Here is an 18,404-nt window from a genome sequence, read left to right as displayed (position 1 = left end):
AATTTATAGCCCATAACCATTAGTGAATCTCGGGGTGGTCTAAAATGATACACAAACACAACATTAAAAAACAGTGAATTGTTGAAGCAGTTTGTGCTTTCAGGTCACTGGGAGCCACTTTCTGAGCTTAAATATAATCATTTCTTCACTAACATGTGCATTTTGTGGTTTCTTAAATTCATGGTTAAGGAGACTAATTCATTGGTCGTTGGAGTTTAATAATTGAAATGGGAATCTGCATATCGTCTGCATCTTCAGAGATGTATCAGGCAGAGGATGGCATTGAAAACGTTATATACATAGAAGAAAATACTGCTTTTAATGGAGTTAAAAGACTTGGTTCTCTTTACTCTAGACATGGAAGCAAAGGGGTAAAACAAGATGCTGCTGTTCTTCATCAGGTTAGCTATTTTTATTGTGGTTTTGCTTTAATTATAATACAAAATTTTCTTTTCTTTTCTTGAAGATGCTTTTGAAATTAAAAGCAGTTGATTTCTTGAAGTTTGTTTAATATTCTGTAATTTTAGATTATTTTCCAAGAAAATTATCTAATCATGCACCACCGTGGTTATGACTTGATTTATAATTTGTTTACCTATTATATTTAGATCTTTGAGTTCTTATTGATTGAATTTTATTTTTAATTTACAAGGGCTGTGGAGTGCAAGATGGAGCTTTCTGTGGAGTTTTTGATGGGCATGGAAAGAATGGTCACATAGTGAGCAAGATAGTGAGGAACAGCTTGCCATCTCTTTTACTATGCCAAAAGAATGCCTTGGGAAAGATAAAGAAAGTTGCAGAAGGAAACAATGAAGAAGTTGAAGTTGATTTATTACCAATCAAGAATTTTTATATATGGAAAGAGGCTTGTGTTAGTGGCTTCAAGTTGATGGACAAAGATGTTAAGCTTAAGAGAACTTAGACTGCTCTTGCAGTGGAACCACAGCAGTAATTGTTGCCAAACAGGTAAATAAGAGTTTTTAACAGCAAACAGAGGTTTGCAACTTGTGTTCATGTTATTTCTCATATTGATTAATAAAACAGCGAGAAGATCTTGTTATAGCTAATCTTGGAGATTAAGGGCAGTGTTAGGGATAATCAATGAGAATGGAATCATGCCTATTCAATTAACCACAGATTTGAAGCCTGGGGTACCAAGTAAGGATCATTTTTCTTTTCTTTTCTTTTTTTCCCCTTCTCATTTGAAAGGCAAATTAACAACCAAGCATTGCAACCATAAGCAAAAATCTCCTTCTACCAAGAGCTACTGTCAACTCTAATTTCAGGCGAAGCAGATAGAATAAGGAAGTGTAATGGTAGTGTGCTTGCCCTAAGGGAAGAACCACACATCCAGAGAGTGTGGTTACCCCATGAAGACTCTCCAGGCCTAGCCATGTCTTGAGCTTTTGGAGATTTCCTGCTCAAAAACCATGGAATAATTGTATTGCCAGAGATCTCTTATTGCCGATTGACATCTAGCGACCAGTTCATCATTTTGGCAACTGATGGGGAAAGCCCATTTCCATGAAATATTGAGAGGGGCATTTTCAGTACAATAGAAAAGTAAAACCACCTAATTTTCCTTTCAAAAATGGCAAACTTTTATGAGTGGCTCTGGGTTGGTACTCAGGTATGGGATGTGCTTAGTAACAACCAAGTTGCATTCATTGTGTGGGCAGCAGATAGCGAACAAGCGGCAGCAAAGGCATTGGTGGAGTTTGCAGTAGCCGCATGGAAGAAGTTGCCTTGTTCCAAGGTGCATGATTGTACTGCAGTTTGCCCCTGCCTGCATAAGAGGCAAAGATAGGATGCAGACTATGAAGACTTCCATCTGTTAGCAAACTTCCAGTCTTGGTAATAGTAACAGTTGAATATTGCCTTCTTTCTTTTTGGTGTACCTTGTATTGGAAATGCTGTTGTCTATTTAAGATTCGAGACTACAAATTTTCCCAAGACAATGATGTTAGCCACATACTAATACAGGCAAAGAAATACACAAACAACTAATTTCACTTTCTATCGGAATTAACCCTAAAAAAATCATTTGACATGACTACTAATTTCACTAGAATACTTTCAATGCAAAGCAAGTGAAGCAAACAACGGCAGTAATGCACCCTAAAGAAAAAAAAAAAAAAAAATCTTTTCATGCATGCATGATTGCAAGGAATTACTAAAGTTACTGCCGCAACACCACAAAATTTACACCAAAAACATGGTTCCAAGGATTTAAGCTGCATTCTTTCTAGTTTCTACTGATTTCATACACAAGCATCCCCACTTGGACCAAGGCAATTACATGGTTGTCCATAGAAGGATTAGTTGCAAATGTATTTGCAGAACAATTCAGTAAGTGATCTCACCCAACTGAAAAGACATAATTTACATGATAATAAGCTATAGTAAAAGATTCTGAGGCAAAGAAACAACATACTATATTCAAGAGGTAGAGGCCAAAAGCGTCACTTTTAAATTTATAAAACCATAAATTGATGCAACACTCTTCAATAACCTCATTTCAAAAATTGAGAAGAAAAATTCCATCTGGCAGCCTTTTAAAAGATATCTGCGTCTATCAAAAGAAAAGAAAAGAAAAGGAGTAAGCAAGCCCACAAGTCCCAAAGTGAAGGCAAGCCAATTTTCATGTTTCCCAAAAATCACATAGAATCATTTTTTGGATCATCACCAAGGATGTCATCATATGAAACAGGTACCCCGATCCTGTCACGAACAGATATGTGCTTCTTTTGAGTACAGGACTGTTCATGCTGATTTTGAGGTACTACTTGAGAACCTTCTGGAACACTGGATGAAGCCTCATCAGTTAATGAAATTGCAGTTTCTTGAGCGGAACCCTCCTTGTTTTGCTGTTGTGCTTGCTGGATATTTTGTCTCTTAAATTGCTTCTGAACAATTAAATCCAGGATTGTATAGATTACTACTTAAACAGTAAAATATTGAACAAAACTACTGCCCATGTAGAAGCAAAATGCAATACAAAGCCTTGAAGAGCACACAGATGGAATGACATGTTCAAAGTTCACAATCTTGTTCAGAATGACCAAAAAGGACAAAGGATGAAGGCTGTGAATGCAACTTGATGATCCCAATGCATGCACATGTACAAAACAAAGCCCTGTTCACACGCACAAGTATGTGTATGTGCAACTATTAGACGAAAATCACATTGAAGTAGCCTGCTTAGTGCTTAGATGGGATGGTTTCAATATATTTACCGGATTAATATTGTTACGCACCTCAAAGTACTTGGCCTTTTTTATAATTTCTTTGTAGGCCATTGGTTCTCTTGTTTTCATGATGTTCCATAATATTCCACCTCCTGTTCGTAAGCGTCTACCATCAGCAGTCATCACAAGACTGAATTGCATCCACCTGAAACATCAGTATTTTAGCATGCAATTAAGCAACATATAGAGAAGGAGAAGGGAAAAAATTGTTCAACAGCTGTTAAACAGATAATCCTACTAAACAAATACAAGTGTAGAACAGGGCAAAGATAGTGTGAACTGTGAACACCATCAATATGATGAGGCAAGTTATTGGTAGCTTAATAAAAGAACCAGATAAATAAAAAATTACTATTCATGCAACCACATAGATAAGCAACGAGATGGTGATTACATGTCCCAGCATTTGTAGAGGACAAACTTCTACCAAACCATAAGAAAACCGGTACACAACATTAAAGTACGGCAGCAAAATCACAAGAACTCCTTAAAAAACAAGGTTAGCTGCAAGCTTGCAATAGTGAGCTTATACATATATCTTTTAACTAATTCAAACATAAAGTCAAAAAAAAAAAAAGAAAAAAAAGAAAGAAACAAAGAAATATGTGAAATTCATACATTATGATATGATACAACTTTTAGTCTGTTCAGAATGTATAAACAGTTATCCATGAGATTGATAGCGATCATACCTTTAAGATCCAATTTTAATAATAAAATCAACTTATCATCTCATGTAAATGATCAAACATGAAGGATTAATTTTTCGAAGAACACAGGAAAGCATCTATTTCTATGTTTGTCAGTTTATCACATGTAAACCTATACAGATAAGGAAATAAATTCACATGCATATCAAATCAACAAAGTAAAATATAAAAATAATTAATTATAACCTACACAGAGAAAATGATGCAGTGGTTCAGCCAAGGTATATCTCATCTCAAGCACAGAATTTGAAGTAACAAAATGCTTTTTGCATGAAAATTTGCAAGGGTAGAGAAGAAATACACAGCATTAGATATTCAGAACGACTTTAAATGGGTAGGGGGGCCGGGGAGGGGGTGGGGGTGTGTGTGTGTGGGGGGGGGGGGGGGGGTGTGCGTGGGTGGGGGGTTGGAGGAGAGTGAGAGTGGATAAGCATTGTTGGGTCTGGGCCAGTCCAAAACCAAATTCTTACCTTTTCTATCAGGAACCCAGTAACAAATACTTGTCCATACCAAAAGAAAAGAGTGGTTTGTTTCTAAAAATATTGTCATCGGGTGTGAAAAGAAGGCAATATTGGGAGGGGTAAGGTCAGAGTCATCCCCAGAAACACCTAGCAGTAACAAGAGAAACCACATCTGGAATGATTATTGAGAGATAGCAAGGGTCCAAGTACATGTAGAGAAAAACACAAAGCTACTAACATTTTGAAAACAAATAATGAAGACAGAATACACAATGTTTTCAAGAAAAATGCTTGCAAAGCATGAACAATGGAGCCCAAGGATCTAATGAGAAAAGGACCATTGGGACAAATCAGGTTCTTAGAACAAGAAGATGCAGCAAAGCATCTTCTAATGGAAAATTGAAACCAGACCAACAAACTCTAATTCTATCTGCTGTCTGTTTCTGTCAAGGATTTAATCAGCATCAGAAACCCATAAATTTGTCATCCAAATAAATCTTGGAATGCATAGTTGACATGAAACAGCACATCACATCAGAATCTTGCTAACAAAATCAGTTCTCAAACAACCTAATAAACTTTCTTTCTGAAACTACCTCTGTCACCAGATCACTTAACGCAGAAATTCCCAGACAACCTACGGCAGTATATACCATGTAGGAGTTTTTTCTCTTTCAGGCGTCTACAAGTATCTACCACAAACCTACAAAACAGAATAATAAAAACATAAATTAGATACCAATCCCGACTAAGCATAAAGCATAAACAACTAAATCAAGAAAACACATATGATAGAAGAATAAATGAATTGAAGGATTCCCCAGAAGCAATACATGCAATTAAAATTCAAATTCCATTCCTAGTGCATTTCAGAAGCAAATTTACCTGTTTATATCTGTCACATTTGGCCCTAGACTACCTCTCTTTTTCCTATTTTTCTTCTTATTTTCCCTACGCCCGCGGTTTTTGCTGTGCAAAGCATGAATTCCAATAGTGTCGCATACACCCCCACCACCACTGCTTTGTCCCTGACCAATTTGTGGGTTAAGCTCAAGCAACTCTCCTTCTTCCACATCAACCATCTCAACATCTTCAGCCACTTCGTCTACTTCAGAAATAGCTTCCAATACACTCTCTCCTTTCTCCATCAAATGCGACTGCGAGTGGCTGATGGTGTGTATCTACAATCTAGTGAAACAAACTGAGATTTCTGAACGATAACTTCGTACCAAACAAAGATGTAGAGGTAATTGGTTGCATGAGTATCTGCTTATGAAGTGGGCTAGGCTTTTTATTGGGCCCAGATGGGCAGAACACCTGAGCTCAACATCTCAACCCTATAACCTCCATGAAAAATGTTATCTTAATTAGAAATTATTAAAATTTATTTTGATATTAAATTTGATATTTTAATTATAAAAAATTAAAATAATCCAGTAATTTTTTGATAATCAAGTAATTTTTTGATATTTTTCAAAAAAGTATATTTTTTTATAAAAAAAAATAGATTTCAATCTTAATGTTTATACATTAAATTTTTTGTATTTTTAATTTTCTTTATAATTTTTTTATATAAAAATTTTAATTTTTTAATTTTTTTTTACTAATTTTTTATGTAAATAGTGAAAGCTTTGTGATATTTGCATGTTATAATTGGTAGTGGATTTATGTAAATATAATTATTGTTTGATTTATATAAATAAAAAGAAGTTAACACAATTTTTAGCATTTTAAATGGAATTCCTTGCTTATAGAAGATGTTATACTCATACCATCACAAACTCGTCTGTAATTTGCACTAATTTCGTGGTATATTTAATGTTCAAAGGTTGAATATTTAATACAACTAATCATAATTAATTAATTATATTTAAACTACAAATATCAACAATTATGAAGATTGGGTGAAATTTCAAGAGTGACTTTTTTTAAAAAAATTCAAATTTAATTGTACTGATTTTTTTTTCTTCTAAATAATTTTTAAAGTAATATTTAGTATTTTAATAAGTGTTAAAAATATTTTTTTTATATTATTCGGTGTCACGGTATTTACACTAGTATTTGAATATTGAAGAAATAGTTAATAAAACGTTACCCTCCTAGATTTTAGAGATTAAAAGAGTGTTTTGACTAGTATCATAGAAATAATATTATTATCTTTATATTTAATCACTAACTCAATAACTATTTTTATTGAATAATTTTTTTTAAATCACTGTATAAATAGTTAATCATTAATAATTAAAATTTAACCGTTATACCTAAAGAAATTGCTAATAACTATTAGAATAGCTAACAGTTATTAAAACAGATAATATTATCGAACAAACCTTAAGACTAAGGGGGATCAGTGGCCTTATAATAATAATAATAATAATAATAATAATAATAATAATAATAATAAGAAGAAGAAGGGTATATTAATAATTTATAAGTGTAAAATCTTTAAAAAATAATAATTCATAAAAAAAAATAAAAATAGCAGCACATTAATTTAACAAATATTTTGCATCAGCTCCTTTAATTTTGAGGAGAAATCTTATATTTTACTAGATTTTTTAATAAATCAATAATAAGTGATAAATTTAAATATGTCCTATTTCTAAAAGGAAGCATTCTCTCTACTTTATATAGTGTGATATATTAATGAGTAATGATTTTACTTTAATAACATAATATTATATATATATATATATATATATATATATATATATATATATATATATATATATATATATTGAAAATTTTAAGCTATAAATAAATTTATTAATAAGAAAATTTAGAAAATTATGTCAATTTTCATATCATAGTTTTAATGTGTCAATTTAAATGTATTGTTAACTTTGATATTATATTTATATTGATAAAACATGTTTACAAGCATTAATAATGAAGTTATTATGCAATACTTCTAAAAAATATGAAAAAAAATAATTGAGATGTAATTGTGATAATTTATTTTTTTTAAGAATAATTATACTTATTTATGACTAAATTATATTTTATATGTATTTATTTGTATAGGAGTTACATATATATATATATATATATATATATATATATATATATATATATATATATATATATATATATATATATATATATTAAGCTCCTTTAAATAAAAAAATTTTGTGTCCATCACTAATCTCATCCATTATTTGTCTATACATCCCAAAAGCAACACATGAAAAATGAACTTTAACCCAATATATTAGAATCCTCATTGAAATTTTGGAAAAATTTTAATACTTTAAGGCTCTGTTATTTTACAAAAATTAAATTATATATAAAAAAAATTATGAAAAATATGAAAAAATATTTTTTATTATTTTAGTTATAATATTAAATTAACAGTATAAATTATATTATGTATGTAAAAATATTTTCATTATTTAATAAAATTATTAAAATTAAAAAAAGACTGTCTTTTTTGAAAAGTGAAATGATCAGAAAAATATTAATTATTGATTTATTTTCTTGAGTACTTCAAATATTAAATAACGAGTGAAACAAGCGAAACTTAAATATAAGTTTTAATCAAAATTAATATATATATAATATTGATTATGACATCTTACATCATCCCTATTGTTTCTACCAGGCACTTAATCAATTCATGTGCATCTGCAGGCTTGCTCCACCCACTTTGATTATTGTCCCCTGTTTAGCAAAAACAGCTTTTGTCATATTTGAAGATAGTTTTGTTCTATTTTTCAAAAGGTTTTGGTTTGACAAACAAAAACTTGATGAATTAATTGATTTTGCATGTTACTGTGTGATAAATTATAATAGCTATCTAAAGTTAACTTTAAATTTCAAAATATAACATAAAATTGCTTGAATTTTGAAATTTTGTATAGTAAATTTTGTTGACTTTTAGTACTTGTTTGACATTACGTTTGGAGATCTAAAACTGCTTTTTTAAATAAAAATACTATTTTAGATACTGCTGAAAAAAATAGTTTATAAAAAATTATTTTGTTATTTTAGTATTCTTATAACTAAAACTTATCAGGTTTGATTTTAAATTATTTTCTAATGCTCTCTAACTAACATATAAAAAAAATAATTTTCTCAACAACAGTTTCAATAACAATGCTAAAGAGACCCTTAATAGTCAGTTTATATAATTTAAAGTAGTGGTGACGACGTAAACAATTTTTTCTTCACTATGTGACGATGACAAAATTGACAATAATTTTATTCATTAATTAACCATGAAAGAATTTCAGTTATACGAAATAATAAAGTATTAGATGTATAACAGTTTGTTAGAGGAACTTTACATTCAGAAAATAAATAGCATTAATGTGTTACCTATAAATTGACTATTAAAAGTTAAAAATATTTTATTATATAAAATTTTTAAAATTTAAAAAATTTTATGATACATTTTAAGTTTAAAGACATCTTTATTTATAATTTTTAAAATTCAGAAATAACTCTTAAAATTTATTCATATCCAATTTACAAAAATACAATTATAATAATTTATTAGAGATATCATGCTAAAAATCAAAAGATATGAGACCTAGCTCGACATAGCAAGTTTGAGTTAGAATCATAATTGAATTGATTTAAATTGAATAGTAGCTAAATTGACTTAAAATTAAACTGTTTAATTTCAAGTCCAAATAGATTTTTTATTTAAGAAATAAAAATAATATTTTAAAAAATACAAATCCCTGAATTTAATCAAAATTAAATCGAATCGGAATGGGTCTTAGAGCCAATTCAGATTCATACTCTCTATGAGCCGAAACCAACAACATCGTACAGACTCCAAATCAAAACTGACCTGTAGCTAGTTGTTTTGATATGACATGACACCTTTGTTTGTTTATAAATTAATATTTCACTTATTTTTCAGTCCGATACATTTATCTGAATGAGTCGCCACTGGATAGGACACGAGTACGAGAAAGGGCTTCTTCAGTCAATCAAACATCAAATTATCTAATATTCAGTTTTGTTTTTATTCCCGGCCGGTCTCCATCATTTGGGACGATAGCTCAGATTCCTCATGGAACCACTGTACCTAACCAGCAGTGCACAGATATTTCCATATAAGTCCAGTAATTTTAGCCAAGTCTCAGCTGCCACGGCTCCCTGCTTTGCTTTTACTTTCCATTGGTGCAAATGCACTGTAAATGATCAAATCATACCTAATTTGACTGCATTCCCATTTGCTGGCCTAAGACGGTGTTCTCTTCGTTTATAAATTAGTTAAATTAATTTATAAATTTTAAATATAAAATATTTATTTATTTATAATAAATTTTTAATTTATAAATTTAATTTATAAATTAAAAAAATTAAAAAATTTAATTTTTTATTTTAATACTTATAAACTATATGCTTATAAATTAATTTAACTAAATATTTTATTATATTATTTTTATTCAATTTTTAAAATTTTATCATAAATCTCATTTAATATCTTTTTTTATCATTTTAATAATAAATATGTTTATTTATTATTTTTTAATAAATATATTTAATTTTTTAATTACTTATGAGTAATTTAATTAAATAAGTAATTATTTAAAATTTTGATTGCTTATAAATTTAAATTAGCTTATAAATAGTAATTAATTTTTATAAATTAAATCAAACACCCTTTAAGTATTTATCTCATAATGTGATTTAAATATTAATAATTTTTTAACTTTTTAATTAAAAAAATAATATTTTGAAAATGTAGTCATTGTCTTTATAATCTCATGGTACTAATTAACTTTAATAATGAAGAATGCATTATTTAACATTAATGACTCTCTTAATTTGTCTTTAATAATTTTTTTAAATAAATTAAAATTTTTAGTAAATGAAATTGAATTAGAAATAAAATTGAATTGAGATGAACTGAATAAATTAAAATTTTTAGCAAATTGAATAAAATTAATTCGATTTGATTTATTAATTTGAATTTCAACTTGAATTTTATTGTAGACACATTTTGGATTAATTTTAAATTCTATTTCAGTTTTTTTTTAATTCTTAAATCTAATTTAAGACATAATATTTAACTAAAAATTTATTTAATTGGATTTTAATAGTTTTTCATTAAAAAATCGAATTGAATCCAATATATCAAAATTTTAAAATTAAAAACTAAGTGGAATTAATTTGAATCGATAAATAAATCAAATTAACTTTAATTTAATTTAATAATTTTTTATTTAATTGAATTCCCACTTTTTAGTTTCATGCAAATTGAATTCTTACCCTTAAAAATATTGACTTAATATAATGAAAAAACAAATTGCTTATTTAAGAGCTATTTAGTTTAGCTATTAAATATAACTAATAACTAATAATTATTTCTGATAATCGAATGTAGTTCTAAATATTTAATAAAAATATGTTTAAATATTACTATTATAAATAAATTGATAAAAGTATATATTATATTATTTATTTTACTAATTAAATATAATATAATTATTAATTTATTATATAATATATTAAAAATATAATTATTATATATATATTATTATAGTTATAATATTTTATATTTACTTATTATATTTTTTAAAATTTATTAATATAAAAATTACTTTAAATAAATTTACATAAACTTTATTTTAAAAAAATTATTAAATATTTTAATTCACTTATTGAATTATCTACATAGAGAGAGCCATGTGGGGGCCAAGAGGGGCATTGGTTCATCCTGAAATTTTGAAAATTTTCAAGGATTTAAAAGTGATTTTTTAATTTTTTTAATTATTACATTAAATTTTGATGAATGTATGAGCTTGAGAGTTTTAAAACTTTTAAATGAGTTTAATAGTAATTTTATATAAAAAAATATTCTAAATTCTTTATTAAAAGAATGATATAATGAAATACAAATCTTTGTACTAAACAAAAATTCAAATCATTATTATTTTTTGATCCTATATTTTTCGTCAATTTTATTTTATCATTTTCTCATCTAATAAATTTATAATAACCGACTTCTATTCTTTAAAATTTAAATTATTAGATAATATCATTAAAAAAAGAGTCTAATATAATTCTCTCATATTTTTTTATCAATTAAAAATATTAGTAGCTTTCTTCTTATAATTTCATTACTATTTTAGATTTTTTTTTCTTGCTAAAATATCTTCATCCATAAGTTAGAAAAAAAATTTTCTTTCGCAATATTAGAAGTTAAACCATGTTATTTATTTTATTTAATTCATAATTTTAATTAAATTTATTTTTCATAATTTTTTTATTTTATTCAATTTATAATTTTAACTAATTTGATTTTCATAATTTAAAAAAAATAAATTTGAGATAAATTAGATAAATTTTTTAATATTAAGTCATCAATATATTTTAATTTTAATAATTCATAATATTAATCATTCATTATATTTTTAAATTAATAACAATCCCATTTAATTTTTAATAAATTATTTTTTTAATTGAAATATTAATTTTTATTATTATATTTATTAAATATTTTTATTTTATAATTATAAAATAATTATTATCTTTAATTAATTAATCTTTTTAATTAATACTTATATAAATAATTTATTAATAAATTATATATTTTAATTAAATTTTTAAATCAAAATTTTGGCTCTATCACTCATTATCTATCGGCCTTTTTTAAAAGAGGAACCAGCAGGCTCTTTTTGGAGTCCCACCGATTAGACTCGCTTTGAAAAAACAAGTACCACACAAGATTTTGCTTTTGTTAAGAGTACAGGGGATAAGTTTGCTCAAATGATAAAAGCAGAATAGTCATATAGAACGCTCGCCAATGCCCAATGGGCAAGCATTGCTTAACCGACAAAACTGTGATCACTGTGGCCCCCGCAGGCGGACAAAGTTTTCCATTCTCGAAAGCAACTGATTCCATAAATCGATAACCGTAGCAGCTATTCAATGCAGCACATTCCACCGCAACTCACTCATCCTTTCCATGAGGACCCAACTGAAAAACGGCTCAGATCTATTCTGTCCCCACAAGATTCCTAATCATAAATGTGATACACATTTTCCTTAACGCCAAGTCAATCGCATCCTGATCGTTTTAGCATGCGGGACCCACACATTTGGAAAAAGTGTGGGCGATCCGTTTAAGCACCAGCCGGTTATAAATAAACACGCCCACCTGTTGTTCAAACCCACCAATATTTTCAGTTTCACCAACCAATCAAAGCACCTCTCGCTCCACTGGCAAACCAATCATGACGAGCCTCGCCACCGGCGTAATTCTTCTCCTGGTTGCTCTATGCGGTCTCTCCGCCGGTAGCCGAGACATCGTCGGAGACGTTATCCGGTTGCCATCGGAAGCGTCTAGGTTTTTCCGTCCAGGTGGTGGTGATGACGACTCCACTGGGACCAGATGGGGGATTCTTATTGCTGGATCTAGCGGATACTGGAATTACAGGCACCAGGTCATGATTATTCCTTAATTTTCAATGTTATGGCTAAATTTGTCTAAAATTTTGATATAATTAGCAATTTGATCTTCATTTATTTTGTTAATAGTTCTTGGTTTCATTTGAATGATCAATTCTATGTAATTTTTCTAATATGATTTTATTCCAAGTTCTCTTTGGAGCTTAGATTAGATGATGGATAAATAAATGGATTATTACCGTCCTTTCTCTTTTGGCTACCGGGAAGTGTGAAGACGAACAGATAGAACGGAATTTTTAATTTCATTGTCTGATGTAAATGCATCTGTGCATTGAGTTGAGTTGAGCATATTAAGTTGCAAGAGAAAAGAAAACCAGGGGCAAACTTAGGATGACCTTGGTCGTTGTGAAGAAAGATTTATTACTGCCCTTAATGGAGGAAAATGATCCTTGTAGCTGACCTTATCTAGTTAAGAATTAAGATTTAGCTGAGTTGAATTATACTTCTTGTTCTTATTTCCAAGGTGATTTAACGTTTTCTGCAGTTCAAATATTGTCAAAACCCATATTGAGCTCTTTATTGACGAGATAAAGGTGTGATTAGATGTTTACTTTCATTGCTTCTGTTGGTATAACCAACTGCTTCGTACTTTTACGCTAACCCCCAATCCTTATCCTGTATTGGCTGGGAATGAACAATTTCTTTTGAGTTAGCGTCTGCTGTGTTAAATCTTTGTGTGGCTATCAGGCAATGAAATTTCTCAAAAAGCTTGCATACTTGTAAAGGAGGACTAAACACATAAATTGCTGAATTGCTGTAATTTTGGATCTGCGCGGATGTCAGACAGCTAAATGTGTGATTGAGATCCTTTAGTGGTCAGAAACACCAACAACATGTTGCCCATCTTACCTGGATATGTAATTGGTCTAACTGTACTACAATTCTGTCAATCAGTTGTGTAATAATGCTTTTCCTTGTCTTGTCCTTATTTCTTTCTTGTTGAGGGGATAGAATTAGAAGAGAAGAAGAAGAGAATTTTTATAGTCGTTGAAGAGGTATATAAACTAAAATTTCTCTATTGTCCAAAATCTTATATTATAGGGGAATGGGTCACTAGGAGGGCATCTTTTAGAGAATAACAACCACTGGAGAAAAAAAAGTTCGAAAAGATGAACAGGAACTACTGAGCCGTATGATCCCCCAGCAACACTCTCATAAAAGAAGACACTCTTTTATATTTGTAATTGTTTTTTTAAAAAATTGTGGTTAATTATGGAAACATGCAGTTTTCTAAAGAATGATTCCAGGAGATCCACAAAAACGCTGATTCTGATTTTTCTTAAAAATCCATTAATAATGTACAATTTTTTGTTATGAATCTCAGCTGCTCCTTAATGTACAGTTTAGACTTTAGAGTTGCTCTATCTATTTTTTTTATATTTTTATTGATATTGGCCATCTACCTTTGGTTCTTCAGGCTGATGTTTGTCATGCCTATCAACTCTTGAGGAAAGGTGGGCTAAAGGAGGAAAATATCATTGTTTTCATGTATGATGACATTGCTTATAATGTAGAGAACCCAAGGCCTGGAATCATCATTAACAGTCCAAATGGCGAGGATGTCTATAAAGGTGTTCCAAAGGTTTGTTTATCTCCAAAGCTTAGTTGCCAAGTTGCCTATGTATAAATTAGGATTTCCTTCTCATGAGGTGGATTTTCTTATGGCAGGATTACACCGGTGAAGATGTTACTGTCAACAATTTTTTTTCTGCTATCCTTGGAAACAAAACGGCTCTTACTGGTGGTAGTGGGAAAGTTGTGGATAGTGGTCCTAATGATCATATTTTCATTTACTACAGCGATCATGGGGGTCCTGGGGTGCTAGGTTAGTGTCAATTGAAATATACTCTAATGAAATTTGCTTAAATTCAAATTTAATCGTTGCATGCATTGGCGGATAGTTATTTTATGTGAATTAATATTGCCCCCCTATTGGGATGAACTGTTATTTATGAAATCTTTGAAACTGTTTATATTTCTGAATGGTATAATTGATACTTATTGTCCATTTTGTGGTCGACTATCAGGGATGCCTACCAATCCATACCTTTATGCTGATGATCTGATTGATGTCTTAAAAAAGAAGCATGCTTCAGGGACCTATAAAAGCTTGGTAAATTACTTATTGAACTCAACTGAAAATGTTGTATATCAGTTTCAGTAAATTTTTTTTATGGGCTTTATCTTTAAAATTGTAGGTGTTCTATCTTGAAGCGTGTGAATCTGGGAGCATCTTTGAGGGCCTTCTTCCTGACGGTTTGAATATCTATGCAACCACAGCAGCTAATGCAATAGAGAGTAGCTGGGGCACCTACTGCCCTGGAGATTATCCTAGTCCTCCCCCAGAATATGAAACCTGTTTGGGAGACTTGTATAGTGTTGCTTGGATGGAGGACAGGTATGCATAGTGTTTGTATTCAAATTTATTGTTTACCTAGATGTTAGGAAGTTAGTATTGAAAGCAGAGCATGTGATTCAGTTGTTTTCACCACCCAACGTATAAAAGGATAGCAATAAATTTTAATAGAAAATTGAACCCATTAGGCACAAGCAGCCGCAGATTATTTACTTCTTGTTTGGGCCGTAGCTTGGGCTTTTGGGTTCATTCTCTATGCCAAATCTTATTTGTTTGTTTTTCAAAAAAAAAAAATTGTTTGTATTTTCTACAATAGGCTGAAAATGAAATATTTAGTTCATTGAGATATTTTTCAAATACTTGTTTTTTTACAAGTTCTAATATTTTGAACTTTTCAACAGTGACATACACAATTTACAGACAGAAACTTTACACCAACAATATCAACTGGTAAGAACATTTTGCCATTCTTGTTACTTTGACTATGTGGAATAACAAGGACATTATACTGTGCTTAAAGTAACCAGTGAACATTCTAAGTGCCTTCACTTTCATATCATGTTTTTACTTGCCTACATTGTCATCTGATTTATTATGATCCTTTTGCAGGTTAAAAGGAGAACTGCAAATGGCAACTCTGCATATGGATCTCATGTCATGCACTATGGTGATATAGGACTTGGCACAGATAACCTCTTTGTGTATATGGGAACAAATCCTGCAAATGATAACTATACTTTCGTGGATGAGAACTCTTTGATACCACCTTCAAAAGCTGTTAACCAGCGTGATGCTGATCTTGTCCATTTCTGGGATAAGGTATTTTTTTTCTACCTCTTTTATTCCATATAAAATTGAAATATTGACTTTTTAATGTTGTGAATACTGAATAGCTAATTTCTGGATGGAAGTAAGAATTTGCTTGTGCTAAAAATTCATTGTTGTTATGGTGAAGGTTTGGTGCAATAAGAATGAGGGTTATTGATTAAATGAGTTAAAATTGTCAGGATTGAAACACATTTAATGGTCCCATAAAAAATTTATAGAGTTTGAAAAATCATTTCCATGGTGCCATACTAGGTGTTCATTGGGCTAGAGAACATGAAATGCCTATATTTACAGTGGGGATACACTAGGCTATGCTATGCTGGTAGATATAAAGTTAGGAAGAAGATTAATATTTTAACTTCTTGTAGGAAGTCATGCATCAGTTGCAAAACTATGGAGATGACTCCTCCTCCAATATTCTACTGTTATGAAAGTAGTAAACTCTTCTGCTGTTATTCAATCTAAACTGTAGCTGCCATTTATATTTTCTGCAGTACCACAAGGCCCCTGATGGCTCTACAAGAAAGGTTCAAGCTCAAAAGCAGTTTGTTGAAGCAATGTCTCATAGGATGCATATAGACAACAGCATAAAACTTGTTGGGAAGCTGCTATTTGGAATTGGAAAAGCCTCCGAGGTGCTGAACACTGTTCGTCCTGCTGGGCAACCTCTTGTTGATGATTGGGCTTGCCTCAGAACACTGGTACTATTACTACTCTCCTTACCTTGGGATGGCAGATATGATGTCAACTGTACCCTTTAGACATAAGAAGTTGCCCTATTCTTGTGTGCAGGTGAGGACATTTGAGACACATTGTGGATCCTTGTCCCAGTATGGAATGAAGCACATGCGCTCTCTTGCAAACCTCTGCAATGCCGGAATTGGAAAGGAACAGATGGCCGAAGCATCTGCACAAGCTTGTGTCAACTTTCCATCTGGTCCATGGAGCTCTCTTCACAAGGGGTTCAGTGCATAACTGAAGAATATGTGTTATATATTTTCAAGGCAGATAGTTCAAATATATTATCTATCAGTTGCATGTTTGCTGTATTATATGATTGGTCTTGCGATTGCTTCCATGTAAATAGAAATTAGAAGCAGCTCTCTACCTGAATGCATTGTAATTAACATATTTCTATTTAAGAAAGCATTTATGCTTATCATGCCTTTTTTAATCTACTGGTGGCATGACTGGTTGTAAGTCATAACCATTGAGATCAATGCCATTTTATGAGGAGCAGCTTCTCCATGGACTCAAAAACCTCGTTGCATTTTGCTGCATGGATTTAAATTTAACCAAACTTTTCAGCATGCAGTCCACAATTGCATTGATTAAAATGCAATGGGTCATTGATAATACACTAATGAACGTAGCACATCATGCCTATGCAAGGTTATGCAGGGATTGGATTGAGAGGATTATTTGAAAGGAAAAGGGAGGAAAAGGCTTTTTCATATTATGTTTAGTTAAAAATTAAATGAAAACGAATCAAATAAATCAAATTTAGCGGCCGAAGAATTTAAATCTAGCCCAGTCAGGGATGATCTATCTGCCTAAAAGTAAAGCTGAAGATCAGATTGGAGGGAAAACTGATATAGAGATAAATACTATACAGCTACAGGGTACAGAAGAAGGCGAGTGGGATTGGGTGTTGATGGTGATAATGTCGTGATTGAAAAAAACTCTCAACAGGATTCAGGAGATTTTCACAAAACCATGCAAATAAGCTATTATTCACTAAAAGAAAACATCTTAATAGTGACATTAATAATTTAATTTACGGATACTAATTAGTGACCTTAAATATTTATCATCGCTTTTTTAAGCGTCGATACTTGTGTTGCTATAAGTGTCATTGCCTTATATTTTTACGATACTAGACCTTTGCTTCAATAACATTAACTTGCTGACATTTTCTTTATAAGCATCACCAAATTGACGACACACTAACTCTTTAGTGTCGCCATATTGGTTACACTTTACATTCATTTTGACATAAATATGTTGACGTTTTTTACTATAAGCGTCACCACATTGATGAGACACATGTTCATTAGTGTCGTTTTATGAACAACACTTGTTCTTTAAGCATCCCAAAATTGACAATGCACACTGTCGCAAGGGTTTTTGCGGTTGCCTGGACGAATTCTCACCAAAGTGGGAAAAGTGAGAGTCGCCACTTTAATTTTGAGGGAAATTAAAGGAAACCATTTGTAAAAATAAAACTAAAAACCACTTTGAGAACAGAGATTCTAGGTTCGGGGTCCGTATACGGGTGGGGAAGGTATTAGGCACCCCATCTCGTTCCTCAACGAGGATAAACAGATTTAATGTTATGCTCTTTATAAATTAAAACTGATGATTAGGGGGT

General features: G+C 30.6%; 3 protein-coding genes and 1 pseudogene across 3 annotated transcripts; 2 read left to right on the top strand and 2 right to left on the bottom strand.

The window, feature by feature from the left end:
• The first annotated feature begins 227 nt into the window (after positions 1 to 227).
• LOC110667389 (probable protein phosphatase 2C 72) lies at positions 228 to 1,807 on the top strand (annotated as a pseudogene).
• A 640-nt stretch (positions 1,808 to 2,447) lies between these two features.
• Positions 2,448 to 3,371, bottom strand: LOC110667396 (uncharacterized). Its single transcript, XM_058146345.1, has 2 exons — positions 3,258 to 3,371; positions 2,448 to 2,906 (listed from the first exon to the last, which is right to left on the bottom strand). The coding sequence occupies exons 1-2, from the start codon at positions 3,369 to 3,371 to the stop codon at positions 2,658 to 2,660; spliced, it is 363 nt and encodes a 120-aa protein (XP_058002328.1). The 3' UTR covers positions 2,448 to 2,657.
• Positions 3,371 to 5,659, bottom strand: LOC131168913 (uncharacterized). The gene is made up of 4 exons (XM_058146344.1): positions 5,305 to 5,659; positions 5,073 to 5,122; positions 4,429 to 4,566; positions 3,371 to 3,393 (listed from the first exon to the last, which is right to left on the bottom strand). The coding sequence occupies exons 1-4, from the start codon at positions 5,565 to 5,567 to the stop codon at positions 3,371 to 3,373; spliced, it is 474 nt and encodes a 157-aa protein (XP_058002327.1). The 5' UTR covers positions 5,568 to 5,659.
• Positions 5,660 to 12,538: 6,879 nt separating this feature from the next.
• LOC110667395 (vacuolar-processing enzyme) lies at positions 12,539 to 17,207 on the top strand. The gene is made up of 9 exons (XM_021828219.2): positions 12,539 to 12,824; positions 14,267 to 14,431; positions 14,518 to 14,674; positions 14,877 to 14,962; positions 15,048 to 15,247; positions 15,607 to 15,655; positions 15,815 to 16,024; positions 16,528 to 16,734; positions 16,826 to 17,207. Exons 1-9 carry the CDS (start codon positions 12,615 to 12,617, stop codon positions 17,006 to 17,008), a joined length of 1,467 nt encoding a protein of 488 aa, XP_021683911.2. The 5' UTR covers positions 12,539 to 12,614; the 3' UTR covers positions 17,009 to 17,207.
• The last annotated feature ends 1,197 nt before the right edge of the window (positions 17,208 to 18,404 follow it).

The sequence above is a fragment of the Hevea brasiliensis genome, chromosome 4 (genome assembly GCF_030052815.1).
Source record: "Hevea brasiliensis isolate MT/VB/25A 57/8 chromosome 4, ASM3005281v1, whole genome shotgun sequence".
In the NCBI taxonomy this organism is placed as follows: Eukaryota; Viridiplantae; Streptophyta; class Magnoliopsida; order Malpighiales; family Euphorbiaceae; genus Hevea; species Hevea brasiliensis.
This window is presented reverse-complemented; position numbering and strand designations above follow the sequence as displayed.